General features: G+C 43.2%; 2 protein-coding genes across 12 annotated transcripts in view; one reads left to right on the forward strand and one right to left on the reverse strand.

Moving 5' to 3' along the window:
• Nucleotides 1–10112, forward strand: part of PHYHIPL (phytanoyl-CoA 2-hydroxylase interacting protein like) — a 143722-nt gene extending 133610 nt beyond the window's left edge. For all 4 annotated transcript variants that reach the window (XM_053312787.1, XM_053312786.1, XM_053312784.1 and 1 more), the window contains 3 exons: nt 210–384; nt 3642–3759; nt 8532–10112. In XM_053312787.1, the coding sequence (XP_053168762.1) occupies nt 210–384; nt 3642–3759; nt 8532–9066 (828 nt within the window). In that variant the 3' untranslated portion in view covers nt 9067–10112. The remainder of the gene's footprint in view (nt 1–209; nt 385–3641; nt 3760–8531) is intronic.
• Nucleotides 9905–17507, reverse strand: part of FAM13C (family with sequence similarity 13 member C) — a 103178-nt gene continuing 95575 nt past the window's right edge. For 7 of the 8 annotated variants that reach the window (XM_053312769.1, XM_053312771.1, XM_053312773.1 and 4 more), the window contains one exon: nt 9905–16630. In XM_053312769.1, coding sequence (XP_053168744.1) covers nt 16507–16630 — 124 coding nt within the window. In that variant the 3' untranslated portion in view covers nt 9905–16506. The remainder of the gene's footprint in view (nt 16631–17507) is intronic. The other variant, XR_008320310.1, reaches the window with a different exon arrangement.

Here is a 17507-nt window from a genome sequence, read left to right on the forward strand (position 1 = left end):
TAGACCAGGAAAGAGTAAAAACAAAAGTGGTCTGAGTGTATGTAGAACTTCTTAAATTCTAATTGTTTAGACTGGAAGGCTGCAAGGAGGACCATGTTGACCTTTCAGTTATTGTGCTGTGCCTAGTTATTTGACACTAAAGAAATAATGTAATTTATTTCTATATATACCTGATATCTCCTTCCTTCTTTGTCTGTCTACCAAATTAGGATGTACCCACAAAACTGGTGGCAAAAGCTGTTCCCCTGCCTATGACTGTCCGTGGACATTGGTTCCTGAGCCCAAGAACTGAGTACACAGTAGCTGTACAAACTGCATCAAAGCAAGTTGATGGTGATTACATGGTTTCAGAATGGAGTGAAATCATAGAGTTTTGTACAGCAGGTAAGCCCTCTGGGATGAAGACCTCACCCCCAGAGAGGGGTGTATTTTGTTATCATCGTTTTTGGTGTATTCCTTTATCATCCTCAAATCAGTACAGGAGGCCCTCGAATATTGTGGGGTTACATTCCATGATACCATCACAAATGTTGAAACCATGATAATTGAAACCATGTGCCTATGGGAATGATGAGATTAGGTTCCTTGGTCGGATAAAATACATTTTAAAAAATGCCCTCAAAGTTCAGAAATAAGAGAGCACCGCACTGTAGCTTGGCCTCTCCAGATCCTCCAGTAATGCCCTCCCAAAACCAAATAATGCCCTGAAATACATTCCAACATGGCTCCACACTGTCTTCAGAACTCTCACCAAGTTGGAAATGCAACCAGAAGTGTGAAATGTGCATGCAGGAATCACAAATTACCAAAAATCACCCCTGAGATAATGGAAACCAGGTGTCTATATATCCTGGCTGCAAATAGCTGAAACCATGAATGTGGAATCCATGACAGTGACAGCCTCCTGTATAGATAAAGAGCATCAATATGGGCTCACTTCAATTTATGATTAGAATAGAGGCATTAATGTGAAATAAATTATTTTTTAATTAGAAATCTAATACGTAGGACAAAGTTCATGCCCCCCCCAAATCAATTTTACCACCTCTGTGCTAAAGAATTACATTTTCTTTACCCCCTAACCCTGTTTCCCCAAAAGTAAGATCTACCCCGAAAGTAAGACCTAGCAGTAATTTCTGATGTATCGCTAATTGCCCTAGTGCATTTTTTGGGCTTAAAATTAATATAAGACACTGTCTTACTTTCGGGGAAACACGATATATTTTTCTGGTGTCACTAAGATTTAAATGTGCCACAACTATATTGAATTTGTTTCTGTCTACATGAATACATTGATATTTTAATTTTCTACAACACATGCCTGTTCCAGGCCACTTCTATGGGAAGTCACGAAAAAGAGAACAAATGTGAATATGAATTCTCTTAGCTGGATTAATCATCGTATAAAACTGCACAACTTCTCAAGCCCTTCCCTGTCCCTGCCAGTAATATTGAGAGGGGGCCACTAAGTTGGTTGCACTATTAATCATAGATTTGCTTATAGCACAGATAAGCACCTCTTCAATGCCAATAGCAAGATAAATGCACAGTGCACTTTACTACCTGTTACTTTTGTTCAGCTCACACTAAAACACTCCCCTCTCCAAGATACTGGTCTCCAGTCTGCTAATGAAGTCAAGTTTTATTTCCGGTCCTAGACCAAGCAATCCATACATACAAAAGCCAAAACAAATTTATAAAACTCTATAAATTCTCGTTATACATCTTAAAAGCAATATAACAAAATTTAGCTACGGAGTTAAAATTTGAAACATCCTAATCAGAAAGTAGATATTTAACAAGTTGTTCAGCAAACTGATCCATCTGTTTATGGACCAAAGGTAAAATTAAATGCTTCCTCAATTCCCTATGTATTTTACAGAATAATAAAATATGCTTGATAGTTTCTATTTCACCACTGCCACATCTAGCGTTCTTCCAGGGGAATACTATTGTATCTAGGGACACCAGAACTTAAAAAATTAAAAGACACCAAAACTTAAAAAATTCCCAAAAAATCAGCCCTCTGCCCAATCCCCCTGAAATTGGGGTGGTAGCCTCCACCCATTAGGCACTACCACCCCACCCCACCCTTTTGGGGCAGATACACTTTCTGCCCCCAAACTGCCCCAAAGACGCAAAAAATTCAAAAATTCCCCAAAAAATCAGCCCTTTGTCCAATCCCCCTTAAACTGGGGTGGTAGCCTCCACCCATTAGGCACTACCACCCCACCCCACTATTCTGCGCCAGGCCCCAATTTCTGCCCCAATCTGCCCCAAAGACATGAAAACTTCAGAAATTCCCCAAAAATCAGCCCTTTGCCGAATCCCCCTGAAATTGGAGTGGTAGCCTGCACCTATTAGGCACTACCACCCCACCCCACTCTTTTTGCCCAGATCCCATGTTATGCCCCCGAACTGCCCCAAAGTCACTAAAACTTCAAAAATTCCCCAAAAATCAGCCCTTTGCCCAATCCCCCTGAAATTGGGGTGGTAGCTTCCACCCATTGGGCACTACCACCCCACCCCAAAATTTTGCCCCTGGGCTCTTTCCCCCCCAATCGATTCGGATTTGGATTAAACCCCAATCCAAACCAAATCAAGGGTGATTCGGGTGGCCCATATTCGGGCACAAAACAGAACAGGGGTGATTCGGTTCGGGTCCCGAACTGAATCACCGAAAATCCGAATTGCACACCCCTAATTGTATCTCCCAGCTAATACTGCAGAAGGGAAAGAGTTTGTTCTGGCCATTGTAAATTTCCAACAAAATTTGGTGAGTGTAATGTGGGACAGGTAATTCGCAGAGGAAGGATCCCGTCTAATTCGTACTCCTTTATAAAATTCTGGTAAAGAAGCCTAGTTGTTTTGTATTTGTGGCTCTGGGAAGGAACTCTTAATACTATTTATTTTAGTTCTTAATTAGAAGTTCACAGAGCAGTTCATATGACAAAAGGAATGAGAAAATGGTTCTCTGTCCCCACAGAGATCATTCTAAAAAGAAACACAAGAGATCCATTGAAGAGTTTCTGTGCTGTTTTAAGTGTGGTGGCAGACCTGAGTTTATTGCTGTATAGTGTAGTGAAGCAGTCCCTGATGACTGCTGCACAAATTTTGTAATCTCAAAGGTAACTGAGAGACAAAATACGTTTTGTTTTTGTGTTTTCAAACTAATCAGAAAGATTCCAGTATATGTTTGTGTGTGATAAAGAAAGAGAGATGCTGTTCTGTTTGGGAGTACTTCCAAAAGAATACCTGCTTCAGAGTCCCCTACTGCCATGACGAATATTTATATACCACTCTTCAACCAAAGTTCTCAAAGCGGTTTACAAAGAAAAATAAATACATAAATAAGAGGATTCCCTGTCCCCAAAGGGCTCACAGTCTAAAAAAGACACATAAGATAGACACCAGCAACAGCCACTCGAGAGATGCTGTGCTGGGGGTGGATAGGGCCAGTTGCTCTCCCCCTGCTAAATATAAGAGAATCTGCACTTTAAAAGATGTCTCTGTGCTCCATTAGCAGGGGTAACGGAGTCCCCATTGACCTCTGTCTCACCATGAACAGAATTGGATCACCATGTGAACTTTGGAAATGATAGTCTGTTGCTTCTCACCGGCAGAATGCTTTGTGTTCACAGATTATTCAAAGGTTCACTTAACACAACTTTTGGAAAAAGCAGAAGTGATTGCAGGACGTATGCTTAAATTTTCAGTCTTTTATCGGAACCAGCACAAAGAATACTTCGATTATATCAGGTAAGAGAGCCAAGAACTTTCAAAGACTTCTTCCTCCACAAGAACAAGTAAGAACATTGTTGTCGTCTTGAAGTATATGAAACAAAACAGCTGCCGCCATGTTGCTTTGTTACAACCTGTTTATCAATTGGCATTGGCTATCAATATATGTTGCAAGATTAGTAATCCAGTTTTCGTTTTTGTAGTCTTGTAATCCATGCTGTTGTTGAGAGTACAGGGTGAATAACCTCTTAATAAAATAGCATTTATAAAGCAAGGTATGTTTTAAAAAAAATACAGAAAAAGGCAGGCATTCATAATTTGTCATTGTTGGCCTATAGTTAGGGAGAAGATAATATCGTTTTCATAGGGCTGATGGACTGTGATAAACTTCCTATGCTGCCCAAGAAAGAGACAGATGCCCAGGATCCATATTTAGTTCACCCAGACTTCTTGGTGTGCATTCTCTTGTGGGACTGGGAACCCCACAAACAAATGAGTGGAGTTGTGTGTGCAGTTCATGAGGCTGGACTGCTGCATCCAACTGCCATGTCTGTGAGTTACCACTGCCTTCTTTGAGAGCACCATTCATTCATTCATTCATTCGATTTCTATACCTCCCTTCCAAAAATGGCTCAGGGCGGTTTACACAGAGAAATAAATAAATAAGATGAATCCCTGTCCCCAAAGGGCTCACAATCTAAAAAAGATTGTCACCAGTCACCGGTTTGGGTGTGGGAAGGAGCTAAATCCAGCTTCCCCTCCCTTCCAAACGTATTGTTAGAAGCAGACCATGAGAATCTCATGCATGTATTTCTGGGTTGGGACAAAAGATGACCCACCATCTTGCTTGCAAGGTAGATACACATACACAACAGTGCTTTGGGGGCTCTCTACTGTATGGATGTATCAATGGTTTCCTGCTTCTGGCATCAAGTCAGTGACTTTGATCCAGCTCTTATCCCACATAAACAAGACTTTAACAAGCCATTAGTTGCATGAGAATAGGGGATAGGTATTTGCATGTGTATCCCATCAGAATATGCATCTTGTTCAAAGCAATACAGTGTGGACTATATCCTCACTCCTGATTGAACATACAGTTTTGTAGGAAGTGAATTATATGTTTGTTTTCACATGCAGATCTTTTTAGTTGCATTACAGGGACTGTTTAATATTTTGCTTTGATTAGTAACATATGCCTGGATTGTTCTGTTTTAAAATAAGACGAAATTGATAGATGCTTGGTGGTGATGACATTTCTGTAGAAAATCCTGCCCTATAATTAGCTTAACTGGCCACTGGATGTCACTGTGCTGCCACTGAAAAATGGCCACATGCCTCTCTTCAGATTCCGTGATGGTGGCCTTTGCCAGTGTTTATCTCTGGTTTGGGTCGGTATTTAGCTCATCCACTGTCGATTAAACTCTATTTGAAGGCTTTTTCTTCTTGGTATCTTATTTTTGAAACTAAAAAGGTAGAAGTCTTGAGAGGATCAATAATCTCTAAAACTTGCTTTGAGACTGCATTTGAAAAGCAGAGTAGCAAGCTGTCATATCAGTAGAAATGTCAAGAATTCTCTTTGGACGTCAAGTCCTTATGCAAATTGTTGGCTTTGTTTGCAAGTATTAGCTGTCGACATGGCTCATCCTCTAAGTGTTGGTGGTCCGCAAGCCTCAAAAAAATGTGCCTGCTTAGAAAGACAGGATTTGTTTTGCTGAATGAGGGAAGTCATGCACACAGATCATCATCATCATCATTATATTTTTTTATTTTATTTTATTTTACATTTATATCCCGCTCCTCCTCCAAGGAGCCCAGAGTGGTGTACTACATACTTGAGTTTCTCTTTCACAACAACCCTGTGAAGTAGGTTAGGCTCAGAGAGAAGTGACTGGCCCAGAGTCACCCAGCTAGTTTCATGGCTGAATGGGGATTTGAACTCGGGTCTCCCCAGTCCTAGTCCAGCACTCTAAGCACTATACCACGCTGGCTCTCTTATAGCATTCTCAGTCTAGGTAGTGTTTTGAAAATTGATATAAAAGAGAGGTCCCTTGCCCCCAAGGAGTTTGCAATCTAAATTGTAATCTAGAGAGTGATGAAGGGAAAGCCCGGATAACAAGGGATGAAGATATGCCAGTACACTTGTCCATTTCCGTTGCAATGGTTCAGTTCCTGATGCCTTTTCCCCATGGTGGCAAGGAGAAGGGAGAAGGCACACAAGACTGGGATGACGTTTACCTTCAGCAGGCACTGAGAGATGCTCATTTGCCAGTGGCAAATGGTGCACCACTTCACCTTTCCTGTGCCCTGCTGGCTGTTTGGCCAGAGGAAGAGTCTGTCTGGCCACACGGTTGAAATGTTGCACACAGTTCATTTCAACTGCACTGAGGTGGTGGCTTGCAGTAGCAAACAAAATGCCAACTCCTGGAAGCAGCAAACGAATCAAAGGCCCCTTTTGCCATTCACTGGAACCAAGAAGGGACCCTCATGAGCCGCACAGTTGTGCGCATCTGCCATAAGCACACTAAGTTCCTGCTGAAATCCAGTGTTTGGTCTGTGAGAGCAGGCTGTGGAAGCTAGTTGCCCACATGGGGAAACGGAAGGTGCAGTACTCAGGTGCTATAAATGGCACAACCCTTTGCAAGGTGGGCTGCATAATAATCCTCATTGATTGTCAGAGGACAGGGAGAGACAACCTTGGCTGCCCAGCTGTTGAACTACAACTCCCATCATCCCCAGCAACAGTAAGTTGTGGCTGGGAATGATGGGAGTTGTGGTTCAACAGCTTCTGGAGAGCCAAGGTTGCCTACTCCTACCATAGGACTTGTATGCCGAACTCTGCAGTGGATTGTGGCCAAAACCTAGTGTAGAGAAGAGAGCATAGAAGGGACGGACGTTGGTAAGAAATCATTGGAACCTTCAACAATGCTAGTAACAAAGTCATGCCTTCCAGCCATGTTTTCCCCACCCCCCTCAGTTCTCATTGTAGTGTTCAGTAGATTAACAGATATCTTTCATTCGGATTAACGGATGTCTGTCTTGTCTTTCATTCTGTGTACTTCATCATTTTGCTTTAATATCCATGTGTGGTACAGATGTAATTATGCATGCATATGGGACTTGATGTTAATATATGTGGCAGTAATATGTGGTGATTAAATTAATGGGAGATGCTTTGGTGTACTGGAGTCTAAAAACCTAAGGAGAAATGAAATGGTGAGAAAATTAAGCTGTTGTTTAATTGCAGAGGATGGTGTACTGAACCAATAATGTGATTTAAAAAAAAAAAAAGACTGTGCCACCAGTAGTAGAATGTAGAATGTTTTCTAATTAAACACAAAGAGAGAAGATCATTTTCCTACCTAGGTCTTGGCAGGTCACACACATGTGACATGCTAACTGGGCAAAGAGGCACCTTTTACCGTGGTGATTCTCTTTATTTAGCTGGGGGAGAGTAACTGGCCCTATCCACCCCCAGCACAGTACCTCCAGTGACTGTTGCTGGTGTCTATCTTGTGTTTCTTTTTAGAATGTGAGGCCTTTTGGGACAGGGATCCATCTTATTTATTTATTATTTCTCTGTGTAAACCGCCCTGAGCCATTTTGGAAGGGCAGTATAGAAATTGAATTAATAATAATGATGATGATGTAGCTTTCCCAAGTGTTGCTAGAGTTAATGCAGCATAGGGCTGTAATAAACATGTAGAAGGGAAGAATTTCAGCACGTATAGTATAGTCTGTCACAATCTTTTAGTTGCACCTTTCGCTCCCCCCGCCCCCACCCAAGGGCTAGCCCACACGGTACATGGCAGTAAACTTGAGTTTGTCACTGTGCGCTCACACTTAGCAGATAGCCACAGCCAACCCTGGATTCCCGGTGAGTGTACTTGTGTGATACATGTATTTGTTTCCTCCACGTGTTATATTTTCAGGAGAACACTTAAGTTGTGGTTTTTTTAAGTATACATCTGAAAAACACAGTGAGGGTTTGCACAAGAGCTGCCCTACCTGGATAGGGCTACTTGTGTGGAGTGGCAGGATCAGGCCCGACCCTAATGCTGCCCCCCCAGGTAGCCTGAGTATTATTATTTTTTACTCAGGCTAATACTGAAGTAGAAGGGCAAGAGTGCACCCTTCTACCCATTGCATGCACAATTGGGCTGCCTGCAGCCCGAGCACACACACAGTGCGTGGCCAGAGCCCCCAGAAGCAGGTAAGTCCCCCAGTGCACCATGCTCCTGATGCAGTGCATTGTGGGATGCTGGAGGACTTCCTCCTCTGGCTCATGCACCAATCATGTGCTGCATGAGTGTCGGAGCCTAATGGGGAAGGTTCATCATGTGCAGGGGAGCAGGTAGGAGCCTGCCTCCATGCTAACCTTCCCCACTTCGGTTCTGAGAATGACCTTACTGTGTGGGGAAAGTCCCATGAGCCTATTTGAAAGCAAGAGAGCCCTGTCAAGTGTCCTCACTAGCCCTCTTAGCTGAAATTAGGGGCCTTGCACATTTAAAAGAGGAACCTTCTTGGTGTCGTTTAAGAATGCTAAAATTCAGCCTCTCAATTTTTATATTCCTTTGTTTTTATATACGAGAAGGGGAGGGGTTAGTTTTTTGTGACTCACTTTGGCTGTTCCTTTCCACTAAGGTGTGCGTGTTTTCCTTCGTTTTGAATTGCAATATTCTTCTCCCTTGTTACTCTTTGGAGCCCTGGTTCCTAAATAATCAATGTGTGTGTCTCACTGCTGGCATTGTAAAAATAAACCATTGCCCCCCACCCCCCTTTATTTCTAGAGAGCAGCATGGAAATGCTCTGCAGCCTTCTGTCAAGGATAACAGTGGGAGCCACGGCTCTCCAATCAGCGGGAAGTTGGAGGGTATCTTCTTTAGCTGCAGTACTGAATTTAACACTGGGAAGCCCCCGCAAGATTCTCCTTATGGAAGATACAGGTTTGAGATTGCAGCAGAAAAACTTTTCAACCCAAATACTAACTTGTACTTTGGGGACTTCTACTGCATGTACACAGCCTACCACTACGTCATCCTCGTCGTTGCACCCGCGGGGTCGCCGGGAGATGAATTCTGTAAGCAGCGCCTCCCTCAGCTGAACTTGCAGGATAACAAATTTCTGACCTGCACCGAAGAAGATGGGGTCATGGTTTACCACCATGCACAGGATGTAATCTTGGAAGTGATTTACACTGACCCTGTAGATCTCTCCCTTGGCACAGTTGCAGAAATTACTGGCCATCAGCTAATGAGCTTGTCGACCGCCAATGCTAAGAAAGATCCCAGCTGCAAGACCTGCAACATCAGTGTTGGACGTTAATTTCAGTCTCTCCCCTCTTCCTTAGGAGTCTTCTCTGTTGCCTATTCCCATTGTCAGCCGTTCTCATCAGACGCATGCATAATGCCGTTCTTACCAAAAGCAAACACACCAGTGATTGAATTCTCCAATAGTATTCTTGGGGCAGGACTGCACATTAGAGGCAACACGGAGCCGCTGCTGAAAACAGCATCCCATGTCAAGCTTGAGCCACCTCCCCTGTAATGTTTAGGCATGCTCTCCCATGTTGAGATCTCTTTCCCTTTGTGCATTTCCCTGGTTGATGGGGGCAGAGAAGAAAACCCACAACCCGGGGACCTCGCAATGCAGATGGGTGTGCCCAAATGCTATGGGGGAGAGAAAGGAACCGCTTAGCATGGGGCTGCTGTTATCAGTGGCAGCAGCTCCATATCCAGTGTAGCACGTCGTTCTGCCCCTTAGTATTTCTTCCCACCTTCCTTTCCTTCTGGTCCACCAGTGCTTTCAACAGCTCTTGGGTTTTTCTTTCTAGCAACCATTTATATATCTAGATGCTGCAATTGGTGTTTTACATTTTCTTCCTTTTTTCCTTTCTCTTTCTCCATATTGCCAAATGTAACAAAACTATATAAACAGCTTTAGCAAAATAAAAACTACTGGCTTCTAAATGGTGTTTAAATATGTATTCATTTTAATCTACTGAACAACTTAACTGGGATTATCTCCAAACAGCATGAAAGGTTGTAATTGCAGCATGATTTAACTCTCGCAGCCTAGAAAAATGTCAGCACTTCCAATGTGTTGTTTGACAGTGTTATTTATGTTATTTATATTAGCTAACAAAAAAAACTGTGTTTCAACATAATAGAAAAATATTTTATTTGTACTGTTGTATAAAATATTATACAATCATATAGAATATATAGATTACATTTTAATAGCAACTGTATACATATGTCATGAAACCATTTTTCCCTTATCAAAGATGTAGTTTGTAAACTTCAAATACTTGTGTATCTGTTCCTGTTGCTCTTACATGACTTTTAATTAAAACAGATTTATGAAGACCATTCTGATTCATAAAAGTTATAAATGATCAAGCCAATTACACTGAAACATCAAAACATCATAGAAACAAAAGAAATCCACTTTGGGTTAGGCAGTGACACACAATCCTCTTCAAAACTTATGAAAGGTTTTCTTAAAATCATGCTTTAACGTTGCATACAGCAGGTATACAGAGTTGGTGGATAACAGACTTCATAAAATGAATGGTTTCTTTGCTATAACAGAGAGTTGAGCTCAGTCTTTTGCTGTTTGCGTGTAGCTCTGTGCACGTGGAAAGGGATCGCTGTAGAATTCTGCTGAATTCTTCTTTCCTCCTGTGTCCGGCCATTCCCAGTAAGACAACACCCTACCAAGCCTTGGATACAGTTATCAGGTGGCCCATTCCTGACTAAGGATTATGTCCATGGTTTTCATGTCATTAATACAATTGACAAAACAAAAACATTAAAGGCAGTGCATATCTCCCTCTGGAGCACTTCCTTGAACATATTTTGCCATTAAACCTGTGTGTGCTGGTGAGCAACACAAGTTCACCACTGTCCATCTCCCAGTGACTCATGCTCCACTCAAAAGTGATCTATTGCAAGAATAATCTTTCTGCACTTATAAAGTGTTCCTCTTTAACATCAAGATGGAAAAAAATCCATGTTAATAATCTTAATAAACCAAAAAAGAGAACTCCTTCAGTTCATAACCATGATACTTAGATTAAATATTCTGCATACATTAATCTATCCAAAATATCATAATGCAATAAACTATTAGCACTATTTTAATAAACTATCTTGGCAATCATCACACAGGAAATATTAAGGTCCTACAAAGTGCATGCTTTCAAACAAGCTTTGGTAGTCAGAAAAGCAAATTTTTATAGCATTGGGCTAAGGAAAAGTGCTACAGAAAGAAAAACTGGCAGGGTTCCTATCAACCAAGTCTTAGCAATAGCTACTGAAGAGGATGTAGCAGCTTTACATTGTCTTGCAGTTTATTAGCTACCCTTACCTATTCCTCAAATTTTTCTATGTCGTTTTCCTTTTTTCTTGCAAATATGAGCCTTTAAGGGGGGGGGGGATTACTGCTTTTGTTTTTGCTGCAGCATTATCTCAAGCTATTTCCTTAGCTCTGCGACTGAAGGGCTGAAGCAAGAGATATCCTGGTTGGCACTCCTGCGTTGATGGTGCTTTTTTCTGGAAGTATCAAAGCAGAACTGCAACAGGAATAGCAACAAGAGTGTGGGCTTGGCATGAGAGTAGCTGGTTATGGACCATCCCTACTAGTCCTTTTGGATTTGGAAGGGGAACGCCGCAGTTCCCATCGGGGCTGTGATTGTTGCGTTGGCACCCTGACCATCACATGCACCTCCGCACAGCCCTAAAGGCAACATTTCTCTGAAGCAGTGGTTTGTAAGCTTTCTATTTGTAGGAGATCCATTCTATGTCAACATCTGCTGAAGTATCTCTGTACCTCCAGTCCAGAATTCCTGCATTTACAGACTGTCTTGGGGCATAATCTAAAGGGCACAGCTAGATGACACAGTGTGCTGGCCAAGCATGACTCTGAAAGTGTATGCTAGCATAACTCCAGCACTCTTCTATGGTGGTTGATTCCTGGGAAAATCAGTAGTGGGGGCAGGGGGGGGAGAAATTTTTTTTCAGGGAAACCAGTCTCTTAATATGCTTTTACTAAGGAACCTTGTAAAGCTTCCAAAGAATCCCAGCATTTCCGGAAACGAAGTCTGCATCTATGCCTCGATAGCCAGTTTGTCATAACAGTTGGCAAGCACGATTATGCCATGGGAGGCCATGCCTGTGACTGCAGAGGAATCTGCTCTGCTTAGCTGGTGCTTGCTTCAGTGAAGACAAGATTGGGAGGAAACCCTCAGTTAAGGTTATATCAAGGCTTTAATGAATTCCATCCCATAATCGTGCTCATGGTGTATTAGGGAGAGAATAACTGTCAGGTGCAGTTTGCTCATCATCACAGGGGACACAGCAATTCAGGGCTCCTAGAAACGGAGGGGTGGACCCAATGTCATCTGCTGGGCAGAATGCATTTTGCCAAAAGGTTTTTCTTTAAACCATTAGAAGCACAGCCATGTTGGATACAGACAGCATGGGTCATGCCATGTCTGCGTCTTAAGAGCCACTCTGACTAGAGAGAGCACTTGTTGATGTAAGGCCAGCTTCACTGCCAAGATATGTTTGTGTCAGGACTAGAACTGACAAACATGTAACTAGCATTGCACCAAGTTGTGTCCAGTTCTGAAATTCACTTCAAAAGTAACATGCAATGCGGATGAACAGAAACACAACACAAAAGTAAAAGGCCTGGCCAAAGCTTCATAGTGGTGGTTTGGCACCCTTTTGTTGCACAGCTACAGCTCGTCCTCAGTGTGTTATTTTCCACTTCTTTCCTCAGGGCCATTAGTCACATGCTCACATTGCTGTTTAAGTCTATTGGTTGTGGTGACCCATGAGGTTTTGTTTACAAGCACATGACATTATCCACAAAGTCCTGTGGGTTCCCACAGCTTCTGAATTACAGCTGTGTGGGGCCAAGGATACTCATTTCCTGGGGCTGCTGCCTACTTGTGAACAAGCAGTTGTGCAAGCAGTTCTACCGCAGTCATTCCCACTGCTTGTTTCCAACAGCGTCAGGATTGCTGTACAAGTCTGCAGCAGCCATGATGTAGACCACGGCTTCCTGGAACACTGCATCCTGTTTCAATAAGAAGAACAGGACTGGAATATGAATGCAGTTGCAGTGCATGCACAAAGTTGCCCAAAATAGGTGGTATGTGTCAACACTTATCTAACCAAGACAAGAAGTTTTGACTCTGCTCTGTGTGTATCCATTCAAAAATTACATGAAGCAGCAGTAGCCCAGGGCCTTCAAAAGGGCCCACTGCTGAAGTCCAAGATCAACCTTCAGTGTGGGGGCAGCAGACAAGTCTCTCAGGGCCCACCTAGGTAGGACAGCCCATGGAGGACGGTTTGCCGAGGGCCCCCTGAACTCTGAAGCCAGCCTTGGGCAGGGTCTAGAACGGTCCCACTTATGGTCGCTATTTTCTTCTGCCTATGGTGAATGCATCGTCCAATGTACAGAACCTGCTATTTTGCATGCCAAGACTAAACGCACATAATGATGAAAAAAAGAGTTGGCCAATTCATGACACCTTAAGCAGGGAGCCATCACAAGCAGATGTGGGGCGGGGCAGCGCTGTCACCAATAGGGTTATTTTACCTCTCTACTTACTTGCTGAATTTTGTGTATTTGATCTCTAAAATACACTCATACCACTAGGCCTACTCAAACATTACTGAAGCAAGAGTTGGTTCTGGAAGACGCACGATTAAGCATAGTTCAATTTAATTTAAAATACCATTATGGGTTATTCTGATTCTTATTCTGTTACTTTAATTTATGCCATTATATGCCTCACCCTGTAATAATTGGTTATAAATGGATATTAATAAGATATAAATAAAAACTAGAGCAGTGGTTTGCAGCGGCTATGAAAAAGATCTTAAGGCACAGGTCTAAAGATCCAAGTTAAAAGACTCATGTCCGAGGCAATCCTCATTCTGTTTGGATTTGTACCTAAAATGACAACTCGATTAATGAGTTGCTCTCTTCTCTCTTTCCCTGCACCCTCCCCCTTGCTGTGATTTGTCTAGCCATTCAAAATAACCATTGGTTTTATCACCTCTGTCTGTCATCAAACACTTCATTGATGTTATCACTTCTATTAGGAGGCAACCTGTAGGCAGATATGATGGGATCCAAAATGGTCTCATAGATGCCCAGGATAGGCCCCTGCAGCTGGTGAGGGGCACACCCAAAGCATGTAGGGCATTTTTTTCTTGAACAAGCTCCCTTTCCACAAAAAGATCTCCCTTCCAATCCTCCCTAAACTGAGGACTAAATAAGCTATCCTTATGCTTCCCTGGGACCCCAGTGGCCAAGAACACAGGCATTTGGCCTCAGCTAATGAGGCTGAAGAAAAAGAAATGGGTTGCCGGGGGCTTAACAGTAGGGTTTGAGGGTGAGGGAGAATGATCTCTCCTCACAGAAGCCTTTTGTGGAAGGAACACCCTTCCCACACAGAGACACTGGGTTCCCTGTCCAGACAAGAGGTCAAGTGACCTCTTCCAATGTCTCCCTCCCACAGCCCAGCTGTGGAGGTAGAGGAGATGGTAGGTAGGTAGGTAGGTAGGTGAGTGGAAGTGAAGCTGGGTGAGGGAAGGTGGAAGGAAATATGAGTGGGAGAGGAGGTTGAACAAGTGGAGGCAGGAGCCCCAAGCCTAATTTGACCCCTTCCCAGAAGACCTTGTAAACTAAGTGGGTTGCTTCTTCAGCTTATAGGACCACAGGGGCCTGCTTCCTGAGTCTTGGTTCACACACATGCCTTTAGGCCCCTGAAGCTCTAGCAGAGGGATAGTGGACGCAGCTTGTAAAGCTAAGCAGCTTGATGGAGGGGAAAGTAGAGAGAGAGAGTGAAAGGAGGAAAATGTTCCTCCTCTTTGCACTGCCCTTCTCTCCCTCTCCAGCTCCCCCCCCCCCCACCAATAGGTCCACACTTGTGTTACTCCACATGTCATCACAGTGCACTTCAAAGCAAAATACCTAGTGAGCTGGGTACCACCCTGCCATGTTTGGTTTTCTCTCACTCAGCTGGAAAAAGGCAGTGTTATGCAGATTCTGGAAGCTGGGCTGGGGACCACCCCATCCATTCAAAGACTAGTTAGTCTCCTGCCTTCAGCAGACATGATTTTCCTGAGTGCACATTTAGATGTGGAAGCCAGCCTGTTTCTTCAAAGCAGTAGAGTAAGGAACACAGAAGCACAGCTAACTGTTCTTTCCAATACTGCTGCAGATTGCACTGGTTGCCCTCAACTCCCTTCCTGGAGGACCAGTTTTGGCACAGCAGGATCACAGCCAGAACACTCTGAATATCACACATGGTCCCTGCAATGTGAGGAGAAGTCTGCCTCTGACTCCCACTGAAGTGGGGATGCAAAGAGAATCAGCTACTAATAGCTCAAGTACCTCCTGGACATCTTAACTATTTCAGAGGAACTAGTCCTGCCCTTCTTCCACCCAGGCTCTGACACCCAAGGAGAAGGGTGTGGCAGGTGAGAAGTCTCGATCAGACAAGGAACTTGAGGCAGCTTAATTCCTATTCATTAGTGAGGGAGGATGAACAGAGGACTCCACTGCAAGATGGATGAAGGCCTACAATGCCTCAATAATGCCACCTCCTGCATACCGTAGGTGCTGGTGCATTCTGAGGGGTGGGGGGGCTGATGTCCAAATTTTCTTGGGAGAAAGTTAGTTGGGATGTAAGTCAACGCATCTCTGTGGGGCATTCTTTTCACAGCAGAGAAGACTGCTTTGGAGTGTGGAATCCTCCAGAGCATACAGAACCACTCATGATAGCTACTCAAGTTTTGGGGAATGGGGTGGTGGTCATGTTTTTCCAGTGGGAGAGTGGGTTTCCCTCCTCTGCCTCCAACCAGGACTGAAACAGTAGTCTGCACATAACCTATGAAAGAACAGCATCTACCCTACTAGACAGAAAAGAGCTGGGTCTGATCCCTGTGTGTCTCTAGCAGCTACGCTATTCCAATCTTCCCTTTGAATCCACTGTGCTCTTAGAGATACAAAAGCATTCCAGAGTACAGTAGTAAAATCTCACACCAACAAAACCATACCAAAAAAATAAAGGTAAATAAATAACTGAATAGTGGAAGATATTTCATAGTAGCACTTGAGTCAACTCAAGCGAAATGTCATCCACAATTGCCTAGAAGAGGAGCAGTCGGCACCCTTCAAGGTCATTTACCCTTCAGGAGTAAGTGCCTTCTTTTGGAGACTTCTATTACTCAACAATACCATCTACAATTTCTCCTTTGGTTCATGTGGACTAGAAAAGTGCAGGAGACATTTCAGCTGCCCTGTTCAGAAGGCTGCATTGTTCTTTCTATCTTTTGAGTTTTGTTGCTGAAGTAATGTCACCTTTCTGGAAAGCGTTGTTCCAACAGAGCACTGAGTGAGATAAGTAATCCCTAACCCAGCTGCCAGAATTTGTGGGAGGCTGCTGCCTTTCGGCAAAGCGGAGGAAAGCCTGTCAAAGAGTGAGAGTTAACTCTGGTAACAGGAGACATCTTACAGGTAAGAACCCAGGCCTTCATCCATTCACTCCTTCCTCCTGCATTCTCACACCTGCTCCAATTTCTCTCTCTCTTCACCTGCAGTAGAATAAAAATGTTAATAAAGTGCATCCGAAGTTCAAGGTGTGAAACAATTGTGCAGAAAGAACCAGACCTGTGTAATTCTTTCTCTCTGTGTTCTCACCCCCAACAAGGGAGCTTTAATATTGCAAATGTCTGGATTTCAGATGGTTTTGGAGATGTCATGCTTGCTGATGAGAACCTCCAACAGCCTGAGCTTGGCTTTTATGTGCTTGTACTCTGAATATTCCTCTGACATAGGGATGCGATCTTCCTTTTGGGGATTCCTGTAAGAGGGCAAATCAAGCACTGGCACTTAAATGACAACAGAACAAGGTTTCACAAAACAGTACTAGTCCCAGGCAAATAGGCCTTTTTGTTGGTTTGTTTTTTACCTGTGAGAACCAATTATAGGTTCTCACATGTAACCTAGGGGAGGAAACTGGTAGTGCCTAGGGTTTTTAGAAATAGCTGTTGGAAGTGCCAAGTTTGGATGTTCAGGGTTACAGTCAAAATCAAAACAAACGATGGATGTGGAAGAGAACTGCCTCAGGCCTGGACTATGTATTTACTTGGAAGCACTGGTCACAAGGGGTCAAAAGGCAGCAGAAGTCCCATGCAAGTAAAATGATAATAATTTAAACTGTCTGTGTATCTAGCTAATATATCCTCCTATCTTTCTCTCTCCTCACTTCCCCTTTCTTCCGTTTTCTGTCTCTTGAAACTGTGGCACTACTAGTCTGTCTTCTTATCTTAGGTCAGGTTGCAACCTACCAGTTAAGGTCAGTTGTCTAGTCTACAAGATGGTCTTGTCAACAGATCATAGATCTGATCTAGAAACTGGTCTATACATATTTCCTCAGAATGGTTAGGACAGTAATTCTCCAAGTGTGTGCTGGGATATACTAGCATACTAGAAGAAAAATTTAAAAATAAAGCATTCCTGGGAGCCCAAACGACCCACCACAAAGACTTGCCCGCTGCTTCCTTCCAACCACAAATTCTTCTATGGGCAAGTAGTTCTTACTCTTACAGGTAACACTTTTTGGAGTGCAAGAGTGAACTTGTTCTCCAATTTTAACTTGAAAAATAAGTCTGCCTCAGCTATTAGAAGCTTGAGAAACATGGGGTAAAGAGGACATGACCCATCCACACAGAGACCAG

Source organism: Hemicordylus capensis, chromosome 3, assembly GCF_027244095.1.
Source record: "Hemicordylus capensis ecotype Gifberg chromosome 3, rHemCap1.1.pri, whole genome shotgun sequence".
NCBI classification, from domain to species: Eukaryota; Metazoa; Chordata; class Lepidosauria; order Squamata; family Cordylidae; genus Hemicordylus; species Hemicordylus capensis.